The sequence below is a fragment of the Phlebotomus argentipes genome, unplaced genomic scaffold (genome assembly GCF_947086385.1).
Source record: "Phlebotomus argentipes unplaced genomic scaffold, Phlebotomus argentipes genome assembly contig_6, whole genome shotgun sequence".
NCBI classification, from domain to species: Eukaryota; Metazoa; Arthropoda; class Insecta; order Diptera; family Psychodidae; genus Phlebotomus; species Phlebotomus argentipes.
In genome coordinates this window covers 3,127,102-3,149,206 of record NW_026776145.1, presented here as the reverse complement: position 1 = coordinate 3,149,206, position 22,105 = coordinate 3,127,102, and the positions used below count along the sequence as shown (strand labels likewise).

Below are 22,105 nucleotides of genomic sequence, written 5' to 3'. Positions count from 1 at the left end.
CTGGTGGACAGCTGTTCGCTCGTCCAGTTCCTCAAAGTCGCAGTTATTGAAAGTGTGCAGAATTGGTTGGCCCAATAAGGTAAAGAAATACTATTCTGCAAGACAAGATATCTATCGCATCCTCTGTTATTTATCAACGTCTTATCTCTGCGTAGGAAGTAAGGATACTCTCGTGCTTTTAATTACTGTTGATCTTCATTGTTTTGCTCTAAGAATCTCAACGTGGCAACAAGCTTGTGAGGCTTCACCTGTAGTTTTTGTCATTGTCAGACAGCGAAAACAGAAGACAAAAGTTATTGCGTGTGATTGCAATATTTTCTGTGAATTTAATGTACATTTTCCGCCTTGTTGCATTCCCAAATGTCTCTAGAGACACTTCTGAACGTCACCTTGTTGTCTGAATACCTGGATTCCTCGATTAACTTTACGAGAGGAGTTGGAAAATTCCTTCTCTCGTACAGCAAGGAAAATTTCACCGTCGAGTTCATTCCCTTCACGGAATTTCAGCTCGTCCTTCTCAAGTCCTTCCTCACGATTTTCCTCATAATCTCGAGTCTGGTGATCTTCTACTGGCTGAAATACGGCGCTGTGATCTCTGAGCGATTCATCAAACCGAGTAAGCATGTGAGATAATTAGCATTGTTCGCTAATCTAATTGCTATCTTTTCTGTCTCTTCCACCCTTTCAGGCACTGTGAAGGAGATTGAGGAGTTGAAGTTATCAGTGGCGCGTCTGAAACTGCCTAAAGAACACACGCCGCGACTCTAAGTCAGCGAAATGCCAAAGAAACTGGCCCAATTCTTTGCGAGGAAGAAGGAAGAGGCAAAGTTCAAGCTTGCCGGTCCGGGAAGGAAGTTGAATGCCGATCCGCAGCCGACGACGTCACAGAAGAAGCCCAGCAAGGAGGCTTACGTGAAGCCCTCGCGGAAGGAGCTGGGCCTTGAGGCGCGGAACGCCGCCGCAGCGGCCATGGCGAGGTGCACGAAGAAGGACACGAAGGAGTTCAACACATCTCTGGCGGCTATCCAGGCGCAGGTGCGGAGGGAGTTGGAAGCGGAGAGGAAGGCCAAAGAGGAGAGCACGAAGACGCCTCAGGTGGATGCGAGTCAGGATGCCAGGAAGAATCTCGCCGTCAAGGGCGTTTACTTCAGGTGTCCACTTGTGAGCGAGGAGATTCTGCCCAAAAGCGAGTGGCGGACCAAAATCAAGGAATTTCTGTATGACCAACTGAACAATGAGGAGAGTGGCTTATCCGCTTGTCTTATTATCCAAAATTGCAACACGAAGGAGAAGGTGAGACGATTTTCTTCACAACAACTTTCATTTATTCTTATCTCTTCCACTTGATTCATCTTCACCAGGCTGACCCGTGCGTGGAGACTCTCACAAAGTATCTGGAGAACATCATAAACTTTCCTGAGGAGGAAAAGTACAGGAAGATTCGCATGTCCAATCGCATTTTCTCGGACAAAGTCCGTCACGTGGAGGGTGCCATTGAGTTTCTGCACGCCGCTGGCTTCGAGGAGCAAACCATCGACGGAGACACGTTCATGGTGCTCTTCTCGAAGCCCGAGGAGGACGGCACTGATCAGCTGCAGATGCTACTAGATGCTCTCACGCATGCTGAGAAGATCAACTTGGAGATCGACAGGAATATTCAAGTGCTGTTGCCGTCGCAGGCGAAGAAGAATGAACTGCCGCAGGACTTTTTCCGCATTAGTCTGGAGGAGTTGAAGCGAGAGCAGCAACTGAAGACCGAGGCAATGGAGAGTTCTCTCGTTCTCAAGACCAAAGCCATGCGAGATCGAGAGGAGTTGAGAATAATTAATCGCTACAAGTACACTCTGATTCGCGTCCGCTTTCCCGACGGTGTCTATTTGCAGGTGAGTCCAAATGCTGTTCCTCTGTGGATGAAGAAGAATATAGCGAAGATTGCGTGTCTTTGCAGGGAACCTTTAATGTGTATGAGAAATTACTGCAAGTTCATGAATTCGTGCAATCGTGCATGAAGCACGAAACCGTGGAATTTCATCTGGTCGGTCCCACTGGTCACAAATTCGAGGAGGAGGACTTGGACAAATCGCTGTACGACTTGCGCCTCGTTCCCAACATCTTGCTGATCTTCTCGTACGACGATCCCGATTCTGCACCGCCTGGAAATTACATAAAGGAGGAGCTTTTAATGTTAATCCAGCCACTATAAGTATGAAAAATGACTCTATGTTTCTGTTTTAATATTAATAATTTATCTCTATTCAGTTGTGTAAACATTCATATATTGGAGTCCTCAAAAAATCACTATTGAAATTGCAACTGGTTTTATTCCTGTTCTCTAGCGTCATGAATATAGAACACGTAATTTATGGATTTTTGCTGTTTCCAATTTTGTGAATGCCGTCAATCCATTTCTGCGCTGGATTTTTTCTCTACGCATGAAACAATTTTGATAAAAACGTGCAAATTCATGTCATAACGGCACATTTTCAGCGGAGTATAACAGTTGTTGTGCGCTGCAGTTGGTATCAGTGGTTGTTGTGACGTCTTCCAATTTGAAAACTTCTCGCGCAAAAGGCACGAAAAGTGTATTTTCCAGTGAAAATACGGCATATCGCGGAGTCTTAACGAATTTTCCGACTAGTAGACACTATATTGGTGGCAATGTGGTGAGGAAAAGCCGTGCTAGTGTGAGACAATTGACTGTTGAAGGGAAAACATCTCGGCAAGAGGTGGGCAGTGGTGGGGCGAGTCCGCTGTGAATCGCTGATAAGTGGCACGTCCGCGTTTTCTTTTGGATTTTTCAGCATTTGAGATATTCGTGGGCCAGCAGCAAGAGCGGTCGGAAAGTGGAGTGAAATCAGGCGATACGGGAAACCTTTACTGGAGCTCTAATCGCACTGTCGCAGTGGCGCTTCGCAGGAGAGGAGCAGAAAGTGACTTTGTGTGTTGTTGATATTTCGGGAGAGGCGTTCGATAAAGATGATCTCAGTTCTGAGAAACTCGTTTGTTCAGAATGTGTTGAGGAGCAGACTACGTGGAGATAATCTGGCACAGCTGAGGTGTATCTCCAAGAGCAGCGAAGTCAACAATTCTGATTATTTGAAGAAGAATGAGCCATCGGAGAAGTCACCGGAGGGCAAATCCAAGAAGACAACAAGGTAATTCACTTGAATGTTTCTCTATTTTGAGCATCATTTCGACTCTTGGGATGATTGAACGACGTTGTTTTGCTCTGTCTCGTTCGCGAGCCTTTCCAATCAATCACAGATAAGGTGTCATTTGCCCAAAAATGAGGGTAATTCGCGAGGTTCGGTGTCATTTTCGTGCACAGAATCGAATTGTGTCTCTTGGTCGCCCTTCGAGATCGTGGATTAGCAGACGCCACATGCGTGGATCAGTTCGGCTTAGCGCCATTTGCTAAAGGTCACACACTCCCTTATCAGGCTCAATTGCAGGCCGAAAGCGAGAATTGTGACAGAATACACACGCAATCTATAATTAACATCATCTCGGCGATCAATCTCTCTCCCATTGTCTCTCTCGCGCTGCTCTGATCCATTGAGAGATCGCGCAAGAATGTGAGCATGGAAATATGAAGTGCTGTGCAGAGAAGTCTTCCGACAAGGTCGACCAAGTTCACGTCCCTCGCCTCTCTTGCGCCTCCGCAGACCACGAACGTAACGCATGGCAGAACTTCTATCGAGTCGGCTGATTCGTATCAGTGATTGTTGCTGGTTGGAAGACAACATCAGACACTTTCGACAAGTTCAAATGCGTCTGAGAGAGCTTTTTGCCGTGTCGAGTAAATATTTACGAGCGGCGATTGTTAAATAAACAATTTGCATGGCTTTTCATACGGTACAAAAGTATGGAAAATCGTGGAAGCAATCTTGCGCTATAAATAGATTTCATTCTTGCGAGCATTCTTATGCTCTCTCATGACGAAAGTGTTTCGTTCTTCTTCTTAGTGTTCTCCCAATAGAATGACTCTTTGTTTAGTTAGGAGAAAGCCGTAAGAATTCCAGCGCAAACATGCGACAATCCCACAAAAACACGTTGTTTCCTAATGCTTTTGTGGTGTATTGAATTTAAATGGGAATTTATCTTTACATAACAGATCTCAAACGACCTAATCAGAGAAGATACAATACAAGTCATAGATTTAATTACAGTGGGAAAACAGAATAAAATGTTTTTCTCAAAGTATATTTTTATGAGTATCAATAACGTCAACGAGAGTGTAATAAAATTTCGCGCAATACTAAATTATAATTCACAGATTTTATAGTAATTTCGATTTAGGAAAACATTCTTATTTCAAAAACACGCAGAATCTTTATCTCTTTATCCTTATCTTCATATCATTAAAAATTTCGCTAGCAACAATCGATGCAATCTCAATTATACCCGAAGAAAAGTATTTTATAGCTCTATGAATTTTTATAGAATGCTTGATAAATGGGTCAAAATTCGGGACATTAACTGAAGATTATTGTTATGACATGTCACATTCATGGACACTCTTTCTTTGCATCTGAAACTGTGACTAAGAAATATTTTGGACAAACTAACGGCAATTAAAAATGATTATTATGAAGTACGTGTGAAGAAAAAAAGCAAACGATAAAAGTTATTATTGTATTTGCCGACGCAAGCTCGAATGAGAGTTTCTTTGGAAAAGCGTTTTACTTACGTTTACCTAATTATTATTATTTTGGCGTGATTTCAGGACGCTGTCGACAATTCAGTACTCCATGTCGAGCTCCAATGCTGTCCCGAAAGATAAAAGCAGAGAGTTTATGTCGTACTTTCCAGGTAAGAGTCTTGTTTTCTCACTTTTTTTTCTCCCAAGCAATTACAATTGGTTCGAAGTTGATTTGCAATCTGCGTGTTGTTTCTTATTATAGATATTCTAATAAGTTTCCTATTCACTTCTCAGATATTGTGCGAGAGTTGAAAGACAAGGCGAATAAGTATGACTCTTGTGGAGCTGGGAAACATTTTGCTCGCGTAAGTTGATGATTTTTTTTTGTGGAAGTTCAGTGGATTATTATCATTTCGGGATCTTTGATTTGCAGACGCTGCAATACAACGTTCCGGGTGGCAAGAAGTACAGAGGCATCGCCACGGTGCAGGCTTATGAGTTGATTGCGAAGAAGTCCGCTCTGACGGAGGCGAATATGAAGTTGGCCGTGTATCTGGGATGGTGTATTGAGATGGTGAGTGGGTCTGGTGTGGATCACGGTTGAGTTTCGTGTCAATTTTCACGATAAATCTTTCAGTTGCAATCCATGTTCCTCATCATGGATGACATTATGGATGGCAGCATTACGCGAAGAGGACAGCCATGCTGGTACAGATTGGAGGATATAAAGCTGGCTGCCATAAATGACGGACTGCTGCTTGAGGCGGGCATTTACCAGATTCTGAAGGAGCACTTTAGCCACTTGGACTGCTACGTGAAGCTCCTCGAGTTGTTCCACGATTGCACATTCATCACGACTCTGGGACAGCTGCTGGACACAAAGTCCGCGCATGAGGACATCATGAGCTTCAATATGGAAAAGTACAAGTCCATTGTGGCCAACAAGACGTCCTACTACACCTTCTATCTGCCCATCGCGGCGGCAATGCATCTGGCGGGCTACACAGATCCGGAGGCCTTCCGGCAGGCGAAGACGATTTTGCTCGAAATGGGCTACTTCTTCCAGATCCAGGACGACTTTCTCGATTGCTTTGGTGATCCCGAAGTCACGGGCAAGATCGGCACGGACATTCAGGACAGCAAGTGCACCTGGCTGGCCGTGGTGTGTTTGCAGCGCGCAAAGCCAGAGCAGAAGGCTATCATGCAGGAGTGCTATGGCAAGCCTGATGAGGAGTCCATCAGGAGAGTGAAGCAGCTGTACGAGGAACTCTCGCTGCCGAATACTTATGCAATCTACGAGGAGGACTCTTACAACATGATCAAGACGCACATTCAGCAGACATCTCGCGGAATTCCCGTCGAAGTTTTCCTCAAGATCATGGATAAACTATACAGGCGAGAGTCTTAGAGTCAGAGATTTTATGCTGAGATAGCGTTAAGGATTACCATCCCCTTGATTCTGGGACAAAACAGATCGGTCTAGGATTTTTGTTGATGTTTTTATAAGGATATGAAAGATTAAATTGCACTTAGGGCAAGAAAAAGTAAAGGGGTTTTGAGATAAGAATAGCTGTGTTGAGAAATGTTGCTCTAAATTTGCCACTAACTTTTTAATTCACTAAAAATGTAAGATATGATAGCATTTCTTATTCAAAAGTGTTAAACATTCGTCATGACATCAAAGGCCTTTAAGGTGAATTTGGATAAACACAAATTGGGGTTACAATTGTGGGACTAAAAGTGGCATTTATCTAAGAGAAACAAGGGGAAAGAGAAGAGAAAAAATTTAATTTCATAAGGATTTACCTTTTGTACACTCAATAAACGTTTATACTGTAAAGTCGAAGGGTTTGAATTCCTCCTTGAATCGCTGTACAATTTCTTTCTCACTCTCCACATCCAGCTGGCACTCCTTCCAGTCGATCTTATCGTCGCAGTTCAGCAGATTTTCACTGCAAAGCACTTCCCGGCCGAAGTGGATGGGAAAGTTCTTCATCTGCCGCGTCAGCAGGGTCATCTCGTCTGGCAGTTCTGCCACGAAGTACGGCCCGGAGGGCAGTTGAGAGGCGCTGGAGAGTTTGGGAAGCTTCTCGAAATCGAGTTTGTACATCTCTGCGCTGTACTCGAAGGCGTCATTGAGTTGCCAAGCGCTGGAAGCGTCAATGGGCACGGCATTCACTTGCAAGTGGCTGCTCTTGTAGTTCCTCTCGAAGAAGCACACCGCCTTGTCTTGGGACTTGAAGAAGGCCACCAGAGCGTCTCTGAAGCGCTGCAACTCAGCGAAGTCTTCCTCTGGCAGCAATGAGACGCTCTGGACGTGCGAGATGGAGATGATGAGGACGTGCTGCTCGTTGAGGGGACCCTTGGCCAAGGCTATGTAGAATGACTCTCCAATGGCGACTATCAAGTGCTTCTCGACATTCGCCGACGAGAGGCAGAACCAGCACTTCTCCTGGCTGAACTCCTGTCGGGGTCTCTTCTTCGGTCGCCCAGAGCCGTCTTGGGAGAATCTCTTGCCCTGGTGACGCTCCGTGTCCATGTCGTAAAAGTACTGCGCGGACTTCTCTTCCACCTGCGAAGTGGTGATGCCAAGCATTCCCGGAACTGCCAAGTATGGGCACTCAATCTCATCCACTGTTCTCTGTAGAAGGTCAGTGAGTCTCATCTTGTCTACGGGAGTCAGACTGAGGGCGTAGATGTACTTCAGCTTCTGGGTGTTGCCCACTGAGGCCAGGGAGATGAATCTCGTGGCCAAATCCAGTTGAGAGTTTGAGTCGGCGGGATTCCGGAAAGGAGGCTTCTCGCAGTGAATGTCTTTAAGGGCACAGAAGTGATACCGCGGCCGGATGTCCATTGTCAAGAGTGACAGGAGTTTGGAGGACTCTTCGCTGCCATCTATCCCGTGTGACCACTGAGACGTGAGCAGGATGTCTATTCCTCTGTAATCTCCGGAAGACTTACTCGCCAGACAGGACATCTTCACGGATTTCGTGTCGTTCGCGGCGAAGGCGACACTCGAGGACTTCTCGGCTTCCTTGCCACTCACGTAGGCGACTTTCATCCCAGAGGATGTCACATATATCCCCGATTTGCCCAAATAAGTAATATTCGGGCAGATCTCGCCATTCACCGCATCTTCAAACAAGGGAAGATGTCTCTCTTGTGTCGATCCCAAGATGTATGTCGCCAGAGGAACTGCAAAACACACAAAATCTCCATCACAACACTGAAATATTCAGCATCCAGCTTAGCTATTCACCTTTCTTGGCACCACTTTTGTAGTCCTCCAGCTCCTCATTGTTGTCGCCGAAGAAATCACCAACGCAAAACAAGAAATCAAATTGGCCGGACTTTTTGGCGATTGCATTGACTCGATCGAATAATTTGTTAAATCTTCCTCCCACGTCGCCAGATATTAATCTGTGAAGAGCAATTATCAATAAATTAACTCTAAAAGTAGCGTATTTTACTCACATTTTCAGTTTGTTGTCCATCGCCGACAAAATGTGGATTTGTTTATGCTTTGCTCCAAGTCACTTCTTATTGGAGGAGCAATATATCAATTTATAGATGGAAAATGTTGTGATTTACGATCATTTAACTCCGAAATAACAAATACATATTTAATAACTGAGCAAATGCAGGTAATTCAAACTAATTATGTACATAAATATTATAGAAAACTCATTGTTTTATTTATAAAACTTGTTAAGTGAGCACTATGCGAAGTGGAATTCATTTTTCCTTACTTTAGCACAGTGAAGTTAGAAGAACTTCTTCATGTTTGAAATATAACAGTTCCAATAAGAATATTAAATCTTTTACTGGTTCTATCGGTCTTACTAAGAATCCTATATGATTCATCCAAGTAACAAAAGATTCTAAAATAACTAATTTGAATAAATTTCCATCATTTTCCACTTACCCGCAGACTTTTTATTCCAAACAGTTCTAAGAATTCGACATCATCACAGAAAAGTCACATTTGTAGACTTGCAAATAATTTTTATTGTTAAACTATTGTTAGATCTACAAATTATTCTTTTTAGAAAGTACAGCAGTAAAATACATTACAAAATACATATAATAGAAAAGTAATGCAAAATCAAATAAATATTGATTGATGATCAAGAAGTCGGTCATAAATTTACGAAGTGCGGATTTCATAAACACCAGTTGAATTCTCACAAGAAATCACAGAGAAATTAGCTTCGAGCTCGGAGGTGTTTAAAATGCCATTTCATCTTTATTTTAGGTGCCATCTTTTGTGTTTAACATTAGTTAATTTTAATTTCGGTACAATTATAGAAGAATAGAAATTGGAGATGTTTGCATTAATATTAAGTAGAAAAAGTTCATGTTTCATTACTTTGACGCACAGCAATACTTCGTAGTGATCTGAAAATCAATCAATTCTGTAAGAGATATATATATCTAAATTATTTATTTTATTGTCAAAAAGGTGATTTTCAGTATGAATGATGAAAATGGGACTCAAACTGCGTGATATTCCGAAATGGATGATTTTGCGGATCAAATGGAAACTTTCTATATATACCTTGACCGTTCGAAGAGCGATGGATCTGTGTAAATTGGTTCGCTGGGATCTTCAAATTCTAATGGATTCCCACCATTATTCCGTATTGGATTCATCACCGGAATCTGACACATTCGCGATAAGTTTCTATGGAAGAAAGTAATTAAATTACTGTATAATTATGCAGTTTTTGTATGGCAGGAATTATTCTTTACCCCGTGGCGAAGGTCTTCTGCAGACTTCCACTGAATAGCGAAAGTCCGGGTCGTCCTGTGCTTCCTGACCGGTGAGAATGGTTGCGTCCAGATGCGTCAAATTGACTATTCGCGCTGGATATGTTAAGGTTCTGATGGATTGCCGAGGGACTGAAGGATGTCACCGGTGAGCTTCTGTCGGCCAGTCGATTCTTCGTGAGAACGTGCCAATATCTTCTGAAATAATTGAAGAATTTCCTCACTCACTCCATACAGTGACTCTCTCAAGTAACATACCTGTAAGCCAGTCCCGCTATCAGTGAAATACTGAGGAGCAGAATCATTAGCAATATAACTGCACTGATCAATCCATGATATTCCGATGGTGTGATGCAAATTGTTTCTTGTGGGGCGACAATCTTCCTGGCGAACGATTCGTGCTCCATTTCCTCCCTCGACTCAAAAACCTCAATCATTTCTCTGACTTGCTCAGGAAAGTCACTGGCAGTATCTTCGTCTTCCGTGCTGTAAACTGTGGTGTCGTCCGATGTGGATAGGACTTCAATAGTGTCTCCTTGAGTTTCATTGAAATCTGTGTCATTCAATTGAATGGTGGATTGTGCGATAAGTGTTCCGTTGATTTCCCTCTTCTTCCTCCCGAACGACGGTTCAGATCGTCCAGAAGGTCCAGGACAGTATGCCGGTTGGCATCCATCGCGACAGGATCTGACTGTGGCCTCAAAAACTAGGAAGTTTGATTCAGGAATCTTAAACGCATTGAATCTGGCTTCCAAAGTGTCTCCATCGCGAAGTTTATCCAATTCTGGGAAGACATAGGGATTCACTGGGCATCCGTGTCTATCGATCAGTTGAACACTCCGTCCTGAGTAGGGATCTCTAGCAATGACGTTGGTGGCAAAGATGTCTCCTGCTTGCTTGTATCCATCCTGTGACTCGAGCCTGAATGTTAAGGGATCGCCGACTGCAATTGTCGTCGTTGGTCGTCCTTGATAGAGGATCAAGAGACGAATCTTGTTGTTCATTGTATTCTCAGCTGGTAAATATTCAATCGGAATGGGACTCCCGGACCTGTCAATATCATTGAAACTACTTAAGAAAAGTAAGTAAGGTCCCTTCAGAAGAGACTGTTAATGTTAGTAGCTACTTAATTAGTGTGTTACGCTCTATGCGTTCGCAAGAAATATCTAAGATCCTACCATCTATTTTACGACCCTCTTTCAAATTTGGTCTAATCTACAATCTAAGGACTTTTGAAATAGTATTAAGAAGTAAAAGTATACCCTGCTCCTATGTATCCGGATGTAACGACTGCTTCACCTGGGCCTCGAAATAGGCAAGTCAAGTTGAATCTCTTATCTCGGCCAGTCTGAACATTGTCCGAGAATTGGACAACCACTATATTGGTCATGGTGTCTCCGTACTGAACAATAGAAGAAGACAGATTTGTGTAGTTGTTCTTATTTTTGATTTCACTCTTAAACTTACTCTTTGAGATCCACACTCAGGATATCCTTGCGGTCCGCTAATCCTCAGAACATTAACTGTCCCGCCATTTCCGCGGAAGAAGCAGCGATCATAAAATCCATAAGTGTAAATTCTGCCAATGAATCCTTCCGGTGTTCTTAGAGTGAATTCCATCCCGTCTTCGTTGCAAGTTTGTGAAACTGAATAACATAAAAAAAAGTTATTATTCGACATTTAAGAGCTCACTAAAGTCTCTTATTTACCATCCAAGCAATCTCCGTCAACTCCATTGCGACCTGAACTCCTTTCGTAGTAATCATAAGCGCCAATGTCGAACATCATGGGATCCTGTAGGTCCATATCTCTGGTATCGCGGTCACTGAGCTCGCAATTGGGAGCATCTTGATCAACAGAATAGGCTCCCTCGCGGTAGTTGAAGCTTCGGCAGGAAAAGTCTCGCGAATCGGTGCATTCACGTTGGCAGTGCGTGAGCGTCGGCACGGACATAGCACGCCTTATGTAAGGACGTCGCATTCTATGTCGAGAAGCAATCTGTTTGTAGTTATCCTCATCGCAGCGAGAGCCAAAGGGCCTGACTGGGCCATATCCCCCGAAACCGTCTCCAGTCAGGGAGTTGATGTTGTTGTCATAGCCAGATCCGCCTAGAGGCCTAACGGGCAGTGGAGCTTCGTACGGTGGATATCCTGGACTGAGAGGAACAGGACGATTATAGCCACGATCCCTGTCATATCCGCCGTACCCAGTGTCTCTGTAGCCGTAGTAGTATCCACCCCCACTCGGGTAGCCACGGTCGTAGCCTTGATCGTGATCAGGGTATCCCGGGAAACGATCGTAGCCTAGAAGAAGAATAAAAAAAAATTATTGTCGCTGTATTATCCCTTGAAATGAGTTGTAAATCCTCAGTAACTCGATGAGTGATATTATTAAGATTAAGTACACATTTAATTAGAATGCGTTAAAGAGAGATAGTGAGGATTCACGTAGCTTGACAATAAGTAAATAATTTGCAAGGTGCAACTATTGTACCTGTGCCACTTGGAAATTTTTCTCTGTTGCCATATTTGTATATGTAAATGGGGTATCGATCATTACCTACTGGGAAGCGATTGTCTGACACGGGAGGGTATCTACTTCCGGACGCAGGATAGCGAGAGTCCGAAAAGCCACTAGGGCCACTTGGGTATTGTCCAGGGTATCTCATGTCAGATTCTGGATATCGGCCAGCAAGAGGTATATTTTTGTCTGGGTATTGCGACATACTAGGGCCACTGGGACCATTTGGGTAACCGCTCTGCATTCCAGGGCGGCCTCTGGGTGGCCAGTACTCAGGAGCTTCTGGGTACCGTCCCTTCATCGGCGGCGGTGGCGGATACCTATTGTCCATCATAGGATAGCGATTGTCTGCGGGCGGATAGCGTGGCGGAGGATATCGATTGTCCATTGGGTATCGGCCATCATTGGGATACATATCGCCGGGCAATCTATTATCGTACACCGGAGGATAGCGATCCATAAGTGGTGGATAGCGATCACTCATTCCGGATGGTGGGTATCGATCGCCCATACCCGACGGAGGATAGCGATCGCCACCCATGGATGGAGGATAGCGATCGCCGCCCATGGGCGGAGGATAGCGATCGCCCATTCCTGATGGAGGATAGTACCTATCGCCCATGCCGGGACGATATCGATCATCTCCCGGTGGATAGCGTCCGTCATCGGGGTATCCACTCGGAGGATATCGATCTGATGGATAACGGTCGCCTGCGGGAAATTAAGCATGCATTAGTGACAAAACATTCATCAGCACTGTTGCACTGTGCTGTTCGTTGAATTAAAGTCATTATTAACAAAAAACAGAACACGAGTGTCGCAAATTAAAATCATCGACTATTAAAATGTGTATTATACCCATTTCTGGTCGCCACTGTGGGTTTCGATCGTAGGGTCTATTGCTCGGATATCTGTCATCTGGATACCGATCTTTGTCACCTGAAAATTTTAGTTATTCGTGTATTAACGAGTATTAAGTGAAATTATATTGTTGCTACCTGGATATGGATTTCGCCAATCATTTGCCATATCTGGTCTCATAGCTGGACGATCGCGATCATCCATACCATCCCCACCGACTGAATATTAATTTGGGTGATAAGTAATTGTTCCTTGGGTTTGTACATTCAAATTCTGGCTACTTACGCATTAGGTTCTCATAGTAATCGTAATCGGCGTCGTAGATTATGCGCATACCGTCTTTCTGGTTGTACCGACTGAGACGACAAGTTCGGAATCTATCGCTGTAGACTGCAGATCTGCATTGGAAGCTCGTCTGACGTAAGCACTCATCCAAGCATTCACTGAGAGACCTTCCGGTTATTTCAGAGTGAAACTCGCCGCCCAGCCTTGAATTTCTGTATCTCTGAAAAGCTGTATCCGGTCGTCTTCCGCCAGAGAACAGATGTGACGTCACTGAGTTATCTGGATATTCAGATCCTCTTTCTGCAGGGACATTTAAGGCATGAAAACATATCTCATTATTATATGTAGTTTAATGTCTAAATCTAAACTCACGGTTGTCCAAGCAGACCAAGTCGTAGAAATGATGCGTTGGACTCGAACTTATGCTTATGTCGTCTTTCTGGGAGACGGAATCCTCTTCCGACAGGATACATTGCTTCGTTTGATCATCAAACTCAACCGATCGGCAGAAATACTTTTCCGCTCTTAAGCACATCATCTGGCATTCCTCGAGTGTCATATTGTTGTAGATATCAACTTCGAAAGGTCCGCCCAGTTTCTTATTTTCCTCCTTCACAAAGATCGCCAATCCATCGCAGCGCCTCTCGGCGTTGAGACAAGTGTTCTCCAAATAGTCCGAATTCGGATCGTCCTCCATGAGTTCAGGATGAGTTCGTCTCGTGAAGCGGCTGAGAGAGCAACTTCGCATTGCAGAATCGAAATTCGCTGAGCGACATACGAAGGAGAACTCATTGAGGCACTTGTCCTCGCAATCGGATCTGTTGGCCGCGGTCATCTCCTTGATGTCAGACACTGGCAGTTTAAGCTTTTTCCTAGGGTGTCGCTCAAAGACATAGCGGCGGCTGGGACACTCTCTCTCAGGACGACTGGCTATGGATTCACAATGAAAAATAGCAAAGGATAATTGTGGGTTAGGATTTTCTGCAACTTGGGTGTCTGACACTTACAAGTAAGGCACACTTCGGTAAAGTGAACACTATTCGGGACGAGCATTAGATTTCCGATTCCTTCGGGTGCAGCTTGTTCGCGTGTTAGGTAGCAAGTTGATTCCTCGTATTCGGGATTTCCACCGAACGAGGCAATTCGACTGCCGGGCTGAAAGTCAAAGCTGGTGCAGGCCCTCACGAGATTATTGGTTGCCGCGCGATCTCGAAGACACAGATCCTGGCATTTCTCAAGAACTCGAAAGGGAGGCGCCGTGTCTCGAACCACATCATCGTCAAATCCCTGAAGTTGTTGATTAGGTAGGCGCTCATATAGAACCCGTCCTAAGCCATTGTTACACGTTGTTTGACCTTTAACCGCAAGAAGTTAATTCAGCAATGTAAAGCGAGAGAATTTGCTCAAACTTACCGAATGTAATTGTGATTTTTGACACAAAAATCGTTAGGACTAATTCCAATACGATGAACCAGAATTTCTGTCGTTTTCGCATTTTGCAAAATTACTTCTCTAATTGAAATAACTGTCCGCACTTTTCACTTAATGTCATTGGTCACTTTGCATGAACTAGATTGCCTTTGTGGATACTCAGTGTCATCATCCTCTAAAGTGCAAAATCACTGTTAAATCATTCATCAAATAATTACACACATATCTGCACATTGTCAGAAAATTACAATCTGTATTCAACTATTTGACCTGAATAGTGAATATCTAATAAAAAATATGATCGTCCACTATTTCAATTGGTCGAATGGTCACGAATTATCAAATGAAAAGCGTCAATTCGCGCTATTACAGAAATTGATGAAATATGTTTTTGTCCACTTTCGTGAAAACTTCTATAGTGACTCAAAACGGAAACCACTTCCTGTTTATTGTAGTTGAGAGACAGAATTAAAATATTTCTGAAATTATGCGCGCAAAATAATTGTGAAATTTGAAAATGACCTTTTGTGGACTCAATTTCGTTTTCGACAGCGCATTTAAATCCACAATGAATAGTTTTGCTTACTGCAATTTCGTTATGCCAGATAATAAAAGAACACTTTTTACTGCATGAAATACAAAGCTTTCATATTCTAATTGTGTCCACTAATTTAGGGTATTCTTTTAGTGGCAGATTTTGGAATATTTTATTAGATTTTTCATTAAATCCAGCCAGAGTTGTGTAAGAAAGTTTTGGTTGTGGAAGTTTTAGAAAATCTATTCAGAAAGTTTAAATTTATGACTTCCGAATTTGCATAAAAGGGGAAAAGTTTTATTGAAAGATGTTCAAACGACTTTGCTAATACTTAGCCAAAGAAAAGTATTTTATATCCATAAAAAGCCGAATATTTTTTAAAAGACTCATTTGAGTCCTTACATAGTTATTAGAAAAAAACCTTTAAAATCAATTTTGAATTGTAATAATTTAATTTAATTTTAGACCATAAAGATTTCAGTTAAGAAACTTTATTAGAGAAGTAAGATAAGAAATTTTTGAAAAAATTGAAATTGATAAAAAAAATTTTCCCTTATTATTTCAGTTAAAATATATTTAATTTCAATGTGCATATAAGTGTGTAAGACATTGAAAAGTTGTCGAAAATATATCCAATAGAAGAGCACTTTTCACTGCAAAATTAGCCAAACTTGTGGAAAATTCTTTTAGACTGAAAAATACACAATTGAAGAAAAGAAGAAATCACCTCCTGAAGAGAGTAATCCAGAGAAAAAGTCAAGTTTGTCCTCCGCAAGTAATTTGCCAGAGATCACACTTCACTTTATGGTAAAAGTTCACAAATCACTTTCTAAATTCTAAAAGTTCTGATGCTGCTGCGGAGCGCGTTGGATTTGCGACCGGTCGCGGTGAAATTTCAACAGGGACTGATTTTCGAAATTGTCGTCATTTGAAATGGTAATGTTCCCTCCAAGTGCGCTTAAAATAATTAACAATCACCAACATCATCATTTACAGTATCTATGCAATAAGTCTGCAAGAGTGTACAATGAAGTCGCAGGACCATTGCGTGTGAGAGCCATAGAATACGCGATTGAGTGACCATCACACTCTCCTACACTCGGAATTACCGTGGTGAATGCTTTGGGGAGTTATCTCTGCGCGATGGCACTTTGCTGTGGATTTTGTTAAAAACGGAAACTCTTTTGTACGCAATGTCCGGAAATTTAAATAAGCTGTATTGAGAGATTGTCGCCGCTGGAGAGCAAAAAACGTGTTCAAATAATCATGGGTCGATGATTTTTATATGGAAATTCTGTGTGAAATATTTTCAAATAAGAATCTCACCATGACACGTTGTGGGAGAAAAATGTGTGGTTTTCCCATTCGGAAATTCGTTCAATTTCCAATTAACTCTTGTGAATAGACTTGTGTGATGAACAGGAAATGATTGGTGGTGAAACTAACTTTTAGCATTGACTAATCTCTTCTGTGATAGTTTTTGGGTCATCACACACATGACAAGTATCAATACATTCCATTTTCTCTGCGCTGTGGTCCATTATTTAGTGAAAATTCCAATTATTCACACATTATTTTTGCGCCCCGATGGGAAATACTCGCTGCTCAATTTGCATACAGTCTGTATGCGACAGAGAATGCAATTATGCGCGACTTTATACTTTATCATAGCTACAATTATGCTTCGGCTCATGTGCTGGGAGGCTTTTACAGCCTGTTTTCCAGAAAAAATGCGATGGTCATCGAATGGAAAATAACTTTCGCTGGACAAAAACTGCTGCGAGTACAACTGTGTGGTGTATTATCATTGCGGGCGAAAAGGGAAAATAATATTATAAAACATCTAACAAAGGTGGAAAGGCGTAAAAATCCAGGGGTCAGTCATTTGAATTTTCATCAGCATGAATGCAATGATTATGAATATTTTCCCTGATCGCAGCAAATAGTCAATGTAGATATGAATTTTCCTCGGCGTCGTTATAAGATGGAATTCACGGATAACAATCAGAACCGCGAGATTCTGAATACTGAAAGTGTGTTCTTCATTTTTCTAAATTGTTGCCCCTGAAATGAATCTTTCACATGTGCAAAAACTTGTAAAAATAACAGGCTGGCGGACAATTGTAGGTATGTGCTATAAATCCAACATGCGACGCGCTGTGTCTAGCAATCTATAGCTAATTTGATCCATTTGAACCCATCTACCCTTTAATCGGAAGCACGGTCCGGTGCGTGGCGCAAGAGCATCGCACTTGATGCCAAATTATTTCTCTACGTGAATTTAATATTTCAATTCCCCGTGCTCTCTGGGGAACGCGCTTTCGCTGGCTTCTAGTGTCGAATGTGAAAATGAAATTGCAAATTCTCAGCTCAATGTCGCTCAAGTTTTGGCCGGATATTCGCATGGTACAGCATCCTTTGTCGTGTCGGAATATTTAATCACTCTGGTGGCGCTGTGAAGGTCAAAAGACATCTCGTCTGTATCGATTTTCCAGCTAAAGTTGGGGACATCCAAGGAACGCAGAAGCATTTTTAATTCATGGCGAGAACAAAGCTCTCGAAATTAGATTTAATGGCCGATAATTTTCCCAGATAAATTATACATTGTCGGGGAGTTTTATTGTCATTGCGACAGTCATGGATAAATCTATTGAAAATACATTACGATCCTCGCAAATGTACTTCCTGGAATTATAAATTTAACGCTCCGTAGCGAATTAGATTGACTTAGCAATGAGATCGTGTAGCTGCTAGGATTTTGCCTTAAATGAAAAAGTGATTCCTTTAAATAACTTACAGATTTATTTAATCACATTTAATACAGTTAGAGATGAGTGAAGTCATTTCCGCCTATTACAAGCAACGGTACTCTAACTATTCCTCTCTGATCGATCTTTATCACGAAATTCTGCCGGGTCGGTGAATTTGACCGTTAAAATGTAGAAAATCGCTGGAAAGGGGACAAATGCCAAAAATGCGTAGTGCTGACGGAGTGAGAGAATGCCGTAGGCCATCAGCATCCAGTGACCCACTGGAAACAGATAATGCTGTGATGAATCATCAAGGAAAACACCCAATTTCGTTGTACTTACGTATAATTACGATATTCTTAATTTCCGTGAGAGACGTTTTCATCAGGGACTTCATTGATTGATCTAGTTTAATGGAGAAATGCGTTGCATTGGAGATCATCGAGATGACGATGCTGAGGTAAGGGAAGGCGTAGTCTGAAAAGAGGGAATGTGAGTAGGAATCCTTAAAGTTTCCCGAAGAAACTCACAAATGAGTCCTCCTGCAACGGCATGTAAGACTGTGAGTATGGGAAGGAAGTAGAGAGCACAATAGACGGCTGACTTTCCGGCTTTGAGGAACTTTCTGTTCAGCAGCGGCCTCAGGAGCATCATGTTCAGCAAGCAGAGGAAATAGAACAGCAAAACCATGGTTTGTCTGAAAGATGAGGCGGTTAATACATGAAATGTTGAAATGTTTAGGAGAATTTACAGTGGGTAAACTGCCTCTTGCGTGCAGTGCAGCTTCTTTCCGTACTGAGGAGCCGGATTGTGGAAGAGCGTGTACCAATCGGAGAGGCGACTGATGCGGCACGATTGAATCTTCAGCTCCCACGTGGGCTCCATGGCGAGGAGGGTTACCACAGCTGAAGAGACCACTTCGACGAACGCGCTGAAGTGGAGAATGAGTTGTCCCCGGCTAAAGCCCCTCTCCTTTGCTGCCACATCAATAAAAAACCAATGCATCACGAGTGGCAGAACAGCCATGAATCCCAAGTACAGATAATTGTACATCGAGAGCTCCTCATTACAAAGGGCACAAGCGAAACTCTCATTTACTCGATAGCCCCGAGGACATGCACCACAATCGCTCCATGTGCTGTTCTCCTCAAAGAATACTCGCCCACAGTAGAGTCCCGGACACCGCTCTATTTCCATCATCCTTCTCCCTTTTTGCCTTTTCGCACACGCTTCGGCTTTGCTCCAAAATATTCCGAGAAAATTGGGAAAATGTTTAAATCAGACACAGGAACATTTACTGCAAAAAAAATACAATGATTCACTGTATTTATTGTGATAATCGTAATTAGGTGAGTGAAGGATTACCTGTAACGCATAGAATCCTCTATGGAATGAGCAATGAGTCCATAATTCCCAGTTTTTGTTGCAAAACACCGAACCAAATGATTTTGACAACAGACTTTATAAACACTGCAGGAGCGAACTGGATTGTTGCCTCACATATGGTGAAGAATAAATGAGAAATGCCTGCATTTCGACCCTGGTAAAATGTGTTATAAATAAGGATTCATATTTTCTTAAATTGTTGAAATTTATTTTATTTACTACGCATTGAAATTATATTATAGATTAATTATGGGAATTTATCTACTCTCTATCATTTCACCCCAGGAATAATATAGAATTCTTCCAAAGTTTTGCGTGAAACTTTCACGAAATATTTCAATGAAAGTTTGAAATAATCGTCACCTTACTTTTCTGTTATACACTTTCGGCGCGTAATACACTATCGCCATCTTCCGGCTAGCATTCGTGTATTATTCAATGTTGACCAATAAAATTATATTCGGTAATAAATTAAATATTGCTACAGAGTTGTTAAATTATTTATCTTATAATTTATTTATCAAATAAATAGAAAATACCGGAACAATTTGTGCACAGACTGATTCAGATTCATTGAAATTCCATTTGCGAGGAAAGCCGCAAAAAATGCACCAATTTTGCCAAGATTCATGTCTAAAACAGCTAAGGTGGAAACCGCAAAATAGATCTAAGACGAGGTATATGGGCATAACATTGGATGAAGATTGCTGGTGAATGCCAAGTATTTACTCGCCAAAGGCTCTACTTCTTCGGATGGAAATTCATTCCTCTGCCACCGTTGGAAGTTAAGGACGCGGCCCCCAGCAAAATGCTCACCAGAGAACCTGGAATATTCAGTTGGCAATTTCTGGGGTAGATGTGGGATGACACACAATAGTTTCCAAAAGGGACGATGGGGGTGGGTCTATGACCTTTTTGAACCAGTTCAAAATCACAAACTTAATACCTTATGATAATAATCCCATTTTTATGCAAGACTCTCGCATGGAAACCATGTTCGACAGAGAAATGTTTTAGCTTCCTTTTTATGCTCACGGTTTAACATAAGGGTTCTCTTCGGGATGAAACCATTGAGTCGTCTTAGGTGGAGCTTCCAATGCTCATATATTCAAATATTGACAATTTAGTAAGTGAGATAGCGCAGATTTTCCGCATAAGAACTTACTTAAGTAGTGGAATTTTATGAGTATTTCTCCAAAATCACTTCACATGGCGGAGTAAAGTGTTTGACTACTCTTAAATATGCTCGATGTTCTATCGCAAATTAGTCTTGTTCAGTATTGCTTCGTCCCAGAAAATTATTCAAAACAATGCATAGTCTTGAACGTCTTTTCCTGCCTGAGCCTTCACCGCATCAGGTGCTCCACGCTCTTTGTGAAAATACGCTCTCACACTAAGAATATACTCTTCCCGGATTTATGAATAGCAATTCACGGCAAAGTGGGTGATTTTCAAAGAATTCGAAAACACTTCTGAGAGAGTGCTGAAATGCAGGGGACGAGGCAGGCGAAGGGCATAAATTCGCTCGGTTCATGCCAGAAACTGGGGAGCTTTATGGGTTCCTCAGCGGAAGAGTGGGTTTCCTGGAACCCCAATAAAAATCATCACATACATCACATGTACGTTTTTGTCATCTCCTCATTTGATGAATTAGCAGGACCACCACGAAGGCGATGGGACGTTCCGTGGAAATCCTGCCAGAAATTATACATTTAACTTCAAAAACGAGCATGAATTATTTACTATAATTTCGGCAACGTGATACGACTTGAATGATTTCAGCGACAATTTATCACACTTTCCTTTTCATTGTTTAAATTATTCTGCTCACGACTCGCCCTTAGAAAATCAATATCCCTCAGCACCGGCTTCTTTGGCACACATGTACATGTACATATATAACAAGTCATTTGAGATAGATACCCTGCCGCAAATATGGTTATATATGTGGGAAAATTCATTTGAGAATGCCTGATTTTAATCGGAAAGTGAGAACACACCGACATCCAAAGATATACACCAATTTTGGGGGTTTGGGTGGAATCTCAAAGCAACATTTAATTAAACGAGTGGCGAAAAAAGTCTCTCAATCACGTATATTCTATAATCTATCTTATCGAGATTGAATTAAATCTTCATGGATGAAATATCTCAACTCATAAAATATTCCATTCTTCCCATCCAGTCTGTGAATTTTTATTAGTTAACTTCGAAAGCGAAGTACGAGAGAACTTTGACTGCAATTTTGTGATCAATTTTGCATATTCGCAACAATTTTGCAATCATTGATTTTCGGTTGGTTCTCAATATCACCAGAATAATTATTAAAATATTGTAATACTGAAACACTGAAGACGATGCCCATTTCAATAATAAATTCTCGTGGAAACATTGAAAATTTTTGCTATCGTGATCCTCCTAAAGGCAATATGATAATTCTGACTTTTCAGGCAGAGTTCACGGGAAAAAGACCTCTCAAAGGGAGGCAATAGAATATTTCCCACTCAAAAGTCAAAGAAATACGATTGAATTCCAATTGAATTGCCTTTTTTTCTCGGCGTGAAAATACTTTATGAATTTCAAGCGCTCTTTTGTGGGATATCAACTCCTTTTAAAGGATATGTAAGTTTATAGACTTACAATACCATTTGTGCCTCCACCCTTTTATATGGCCTTGTCACTCACTGACTACATTATCCAAAAGCAGGAAATTGATGCCAAACTCTTTAACATACTTCCAACTTTAGTTTCTTCCTGTGCTTTTTTCTCCACTCTCCGGTGCTCCTTTTATTGGATTTCACTTTTGGACGAAATTTTTTCTCTCCACTTTTCTTGTTTAATGCTAAATTTGGTGGAGAGGACCTGAAAAGGAGTGTCCAAGGGGGCCTAATTCCTTTTGTTGTCTTTATTCTTGCCCAAGAACTT

At 42.0% G+C, this 22,105-nt stretch overlaps 5 protein-coding genes across 6 annotated transcripts; 2 read left to right on the top strand and 3 right to left on the bottom strand.

Annotated features, from left to right (window-relative positions):
• The first annotated feature begins 502 nt into the window (after window positions 1–502).
• On the top strand, window positions 503–2,313 carry LOC132263800 (UBX domain-containing protein 6). The gene is made up of 4 exons (XM_059763824.1): window positions 503–616; window positions 689–1,293; window positions 1,362–1,883; window positions 1,949–2,313. Exons 2-4 carry the CDS (start codon window positions 778–780, stop codon window positions 2,201–2,203), a joined length of 1,293 nt encoding a protein of 430 aa, XP_059619807.1. The 5' UTR covers window positions 503–616; window positions 689–777; the 3' UTR covers window positions 2,204–2,313.
• Window positions 2,314–2,410: 97 nt separating this feature from the next.
• On the top strand, window positions 2,411–6,406 carry LOC132263892 (farnesyl pyrophosphate synthase). The gene is made up of 6 exons (XM_059763941.1): window positions 2,411–2,726; window positions 2,802–3,155; window positions 4,727–4,812; window positions 4,937–5,007; window positions 5,076–5,216; window positions 5,280–6,406. Exons 2-6 carry the CDS (start codon window positions 2,977–2,979, stop codon window positions 6,048–6,050), a joined length of 1,248 nt encoding a protein of 415 aa, XP_059619924.1. The 5' UTR covers window positions 2,411–2,726; window positions 2,802–2,976; the 3' UTR covers window positions 6,051–6,406.
• A 64-nt stretch (window positions 6,407–6,470) lies between these two features.
• On the bottom strand, window positions 6,471–8,223 carry LOC132263725 (CWF19-like protein 1 homolog). Its single transcript, XM_059763699.1, has 3 exons — window positions 8,117–8,223; window positions 7,902–8,062; window positions 6,471–7,837 (listed from the first exon to the last, which is right to left on the bottom strand). The coding sequence occupies exons 1-3, from the start codon at window positions 8,134–8,136 to the stop codon at window positions 6,471–6,473; spliced, it is 1,548 nt and encodes a 515-aa protein (XP_059619682.1). The 5' UTR covers window positions 8,137–8,223.
• Window positions 8,224–8,643: 420 nt separating this feature from the next.
• Window positions 8,644–14,573, bottom strand: LOC132257653 (uncharacterized). The gene is made up of 14 exons (XM_059754646.1): window positions 14,492–14,573; window positions 14,086–14,433; window positions 13,451–14,008; window positions 13,079–13,378; window positions 12,931–13,011; window positions 12,791–12,871; window positions 11,906–12,643; window positions 11,122–11,715; window positions 10,880–11,058; window positions 10,675–10,814; window positions 9,671–10,480; window positions 9,395–9,610; window positions 9,201–9,326; window positions 8,644–9,040 (listed from the first exon to the last, which is right to left on the bottom strand). The coding sequence occupies exons 1-14, from the start codon at window positions 14,571–14,573 to the stop codon at window positions 8,998–9,000; spliced, it is 4,296 nt and encodes a 1,431-aa protein (XP_059610629.1). The 3' UTR covers window positions 8,644–8,997.
• Window positions 14,574–17,823: 3,250 nt separating this feature from the next.
• On the bottom strand, window positions 17,824–19,273 carry LOC132265972 (JNK1/MAPK8-associated membrane protein). Of its 2 annotated transcripts, none has more exons than XM_059766779.1 (5): window positions 19,160–19,273; window positions 18,546–19,091; window positions 18,325–18,491; window positions 18,137–18,271; window positions 17,824–18,075 (listed from the first exon to the last, which is right to left on the bottom strand). In XM_059766779.1, the coding sequence occupies exons 2-5, from the start codon at window positions 18,992–18,994 to the stop codon at window positions 17,915–17,917; spliced, it is 912 nt and encodes a 303-aa protein (XP_059622762.1). In that variant the 5' UTR covers window positions 18,995–19,091; window positions 19,160–19,273; the 3' UTR covers window positions 17,824–17,914. The 2 variants fall into 2 exon arrangements, with proteins under 2 accessions (XP_059622762.1, XP_059622770.1); XM_059766787.1 differs by having other exon boundaries at window positions 18,546–19,029.
• Between the last annotated feature and the right edge of the window lie 2,832 nt (window positions 19,274–22,105).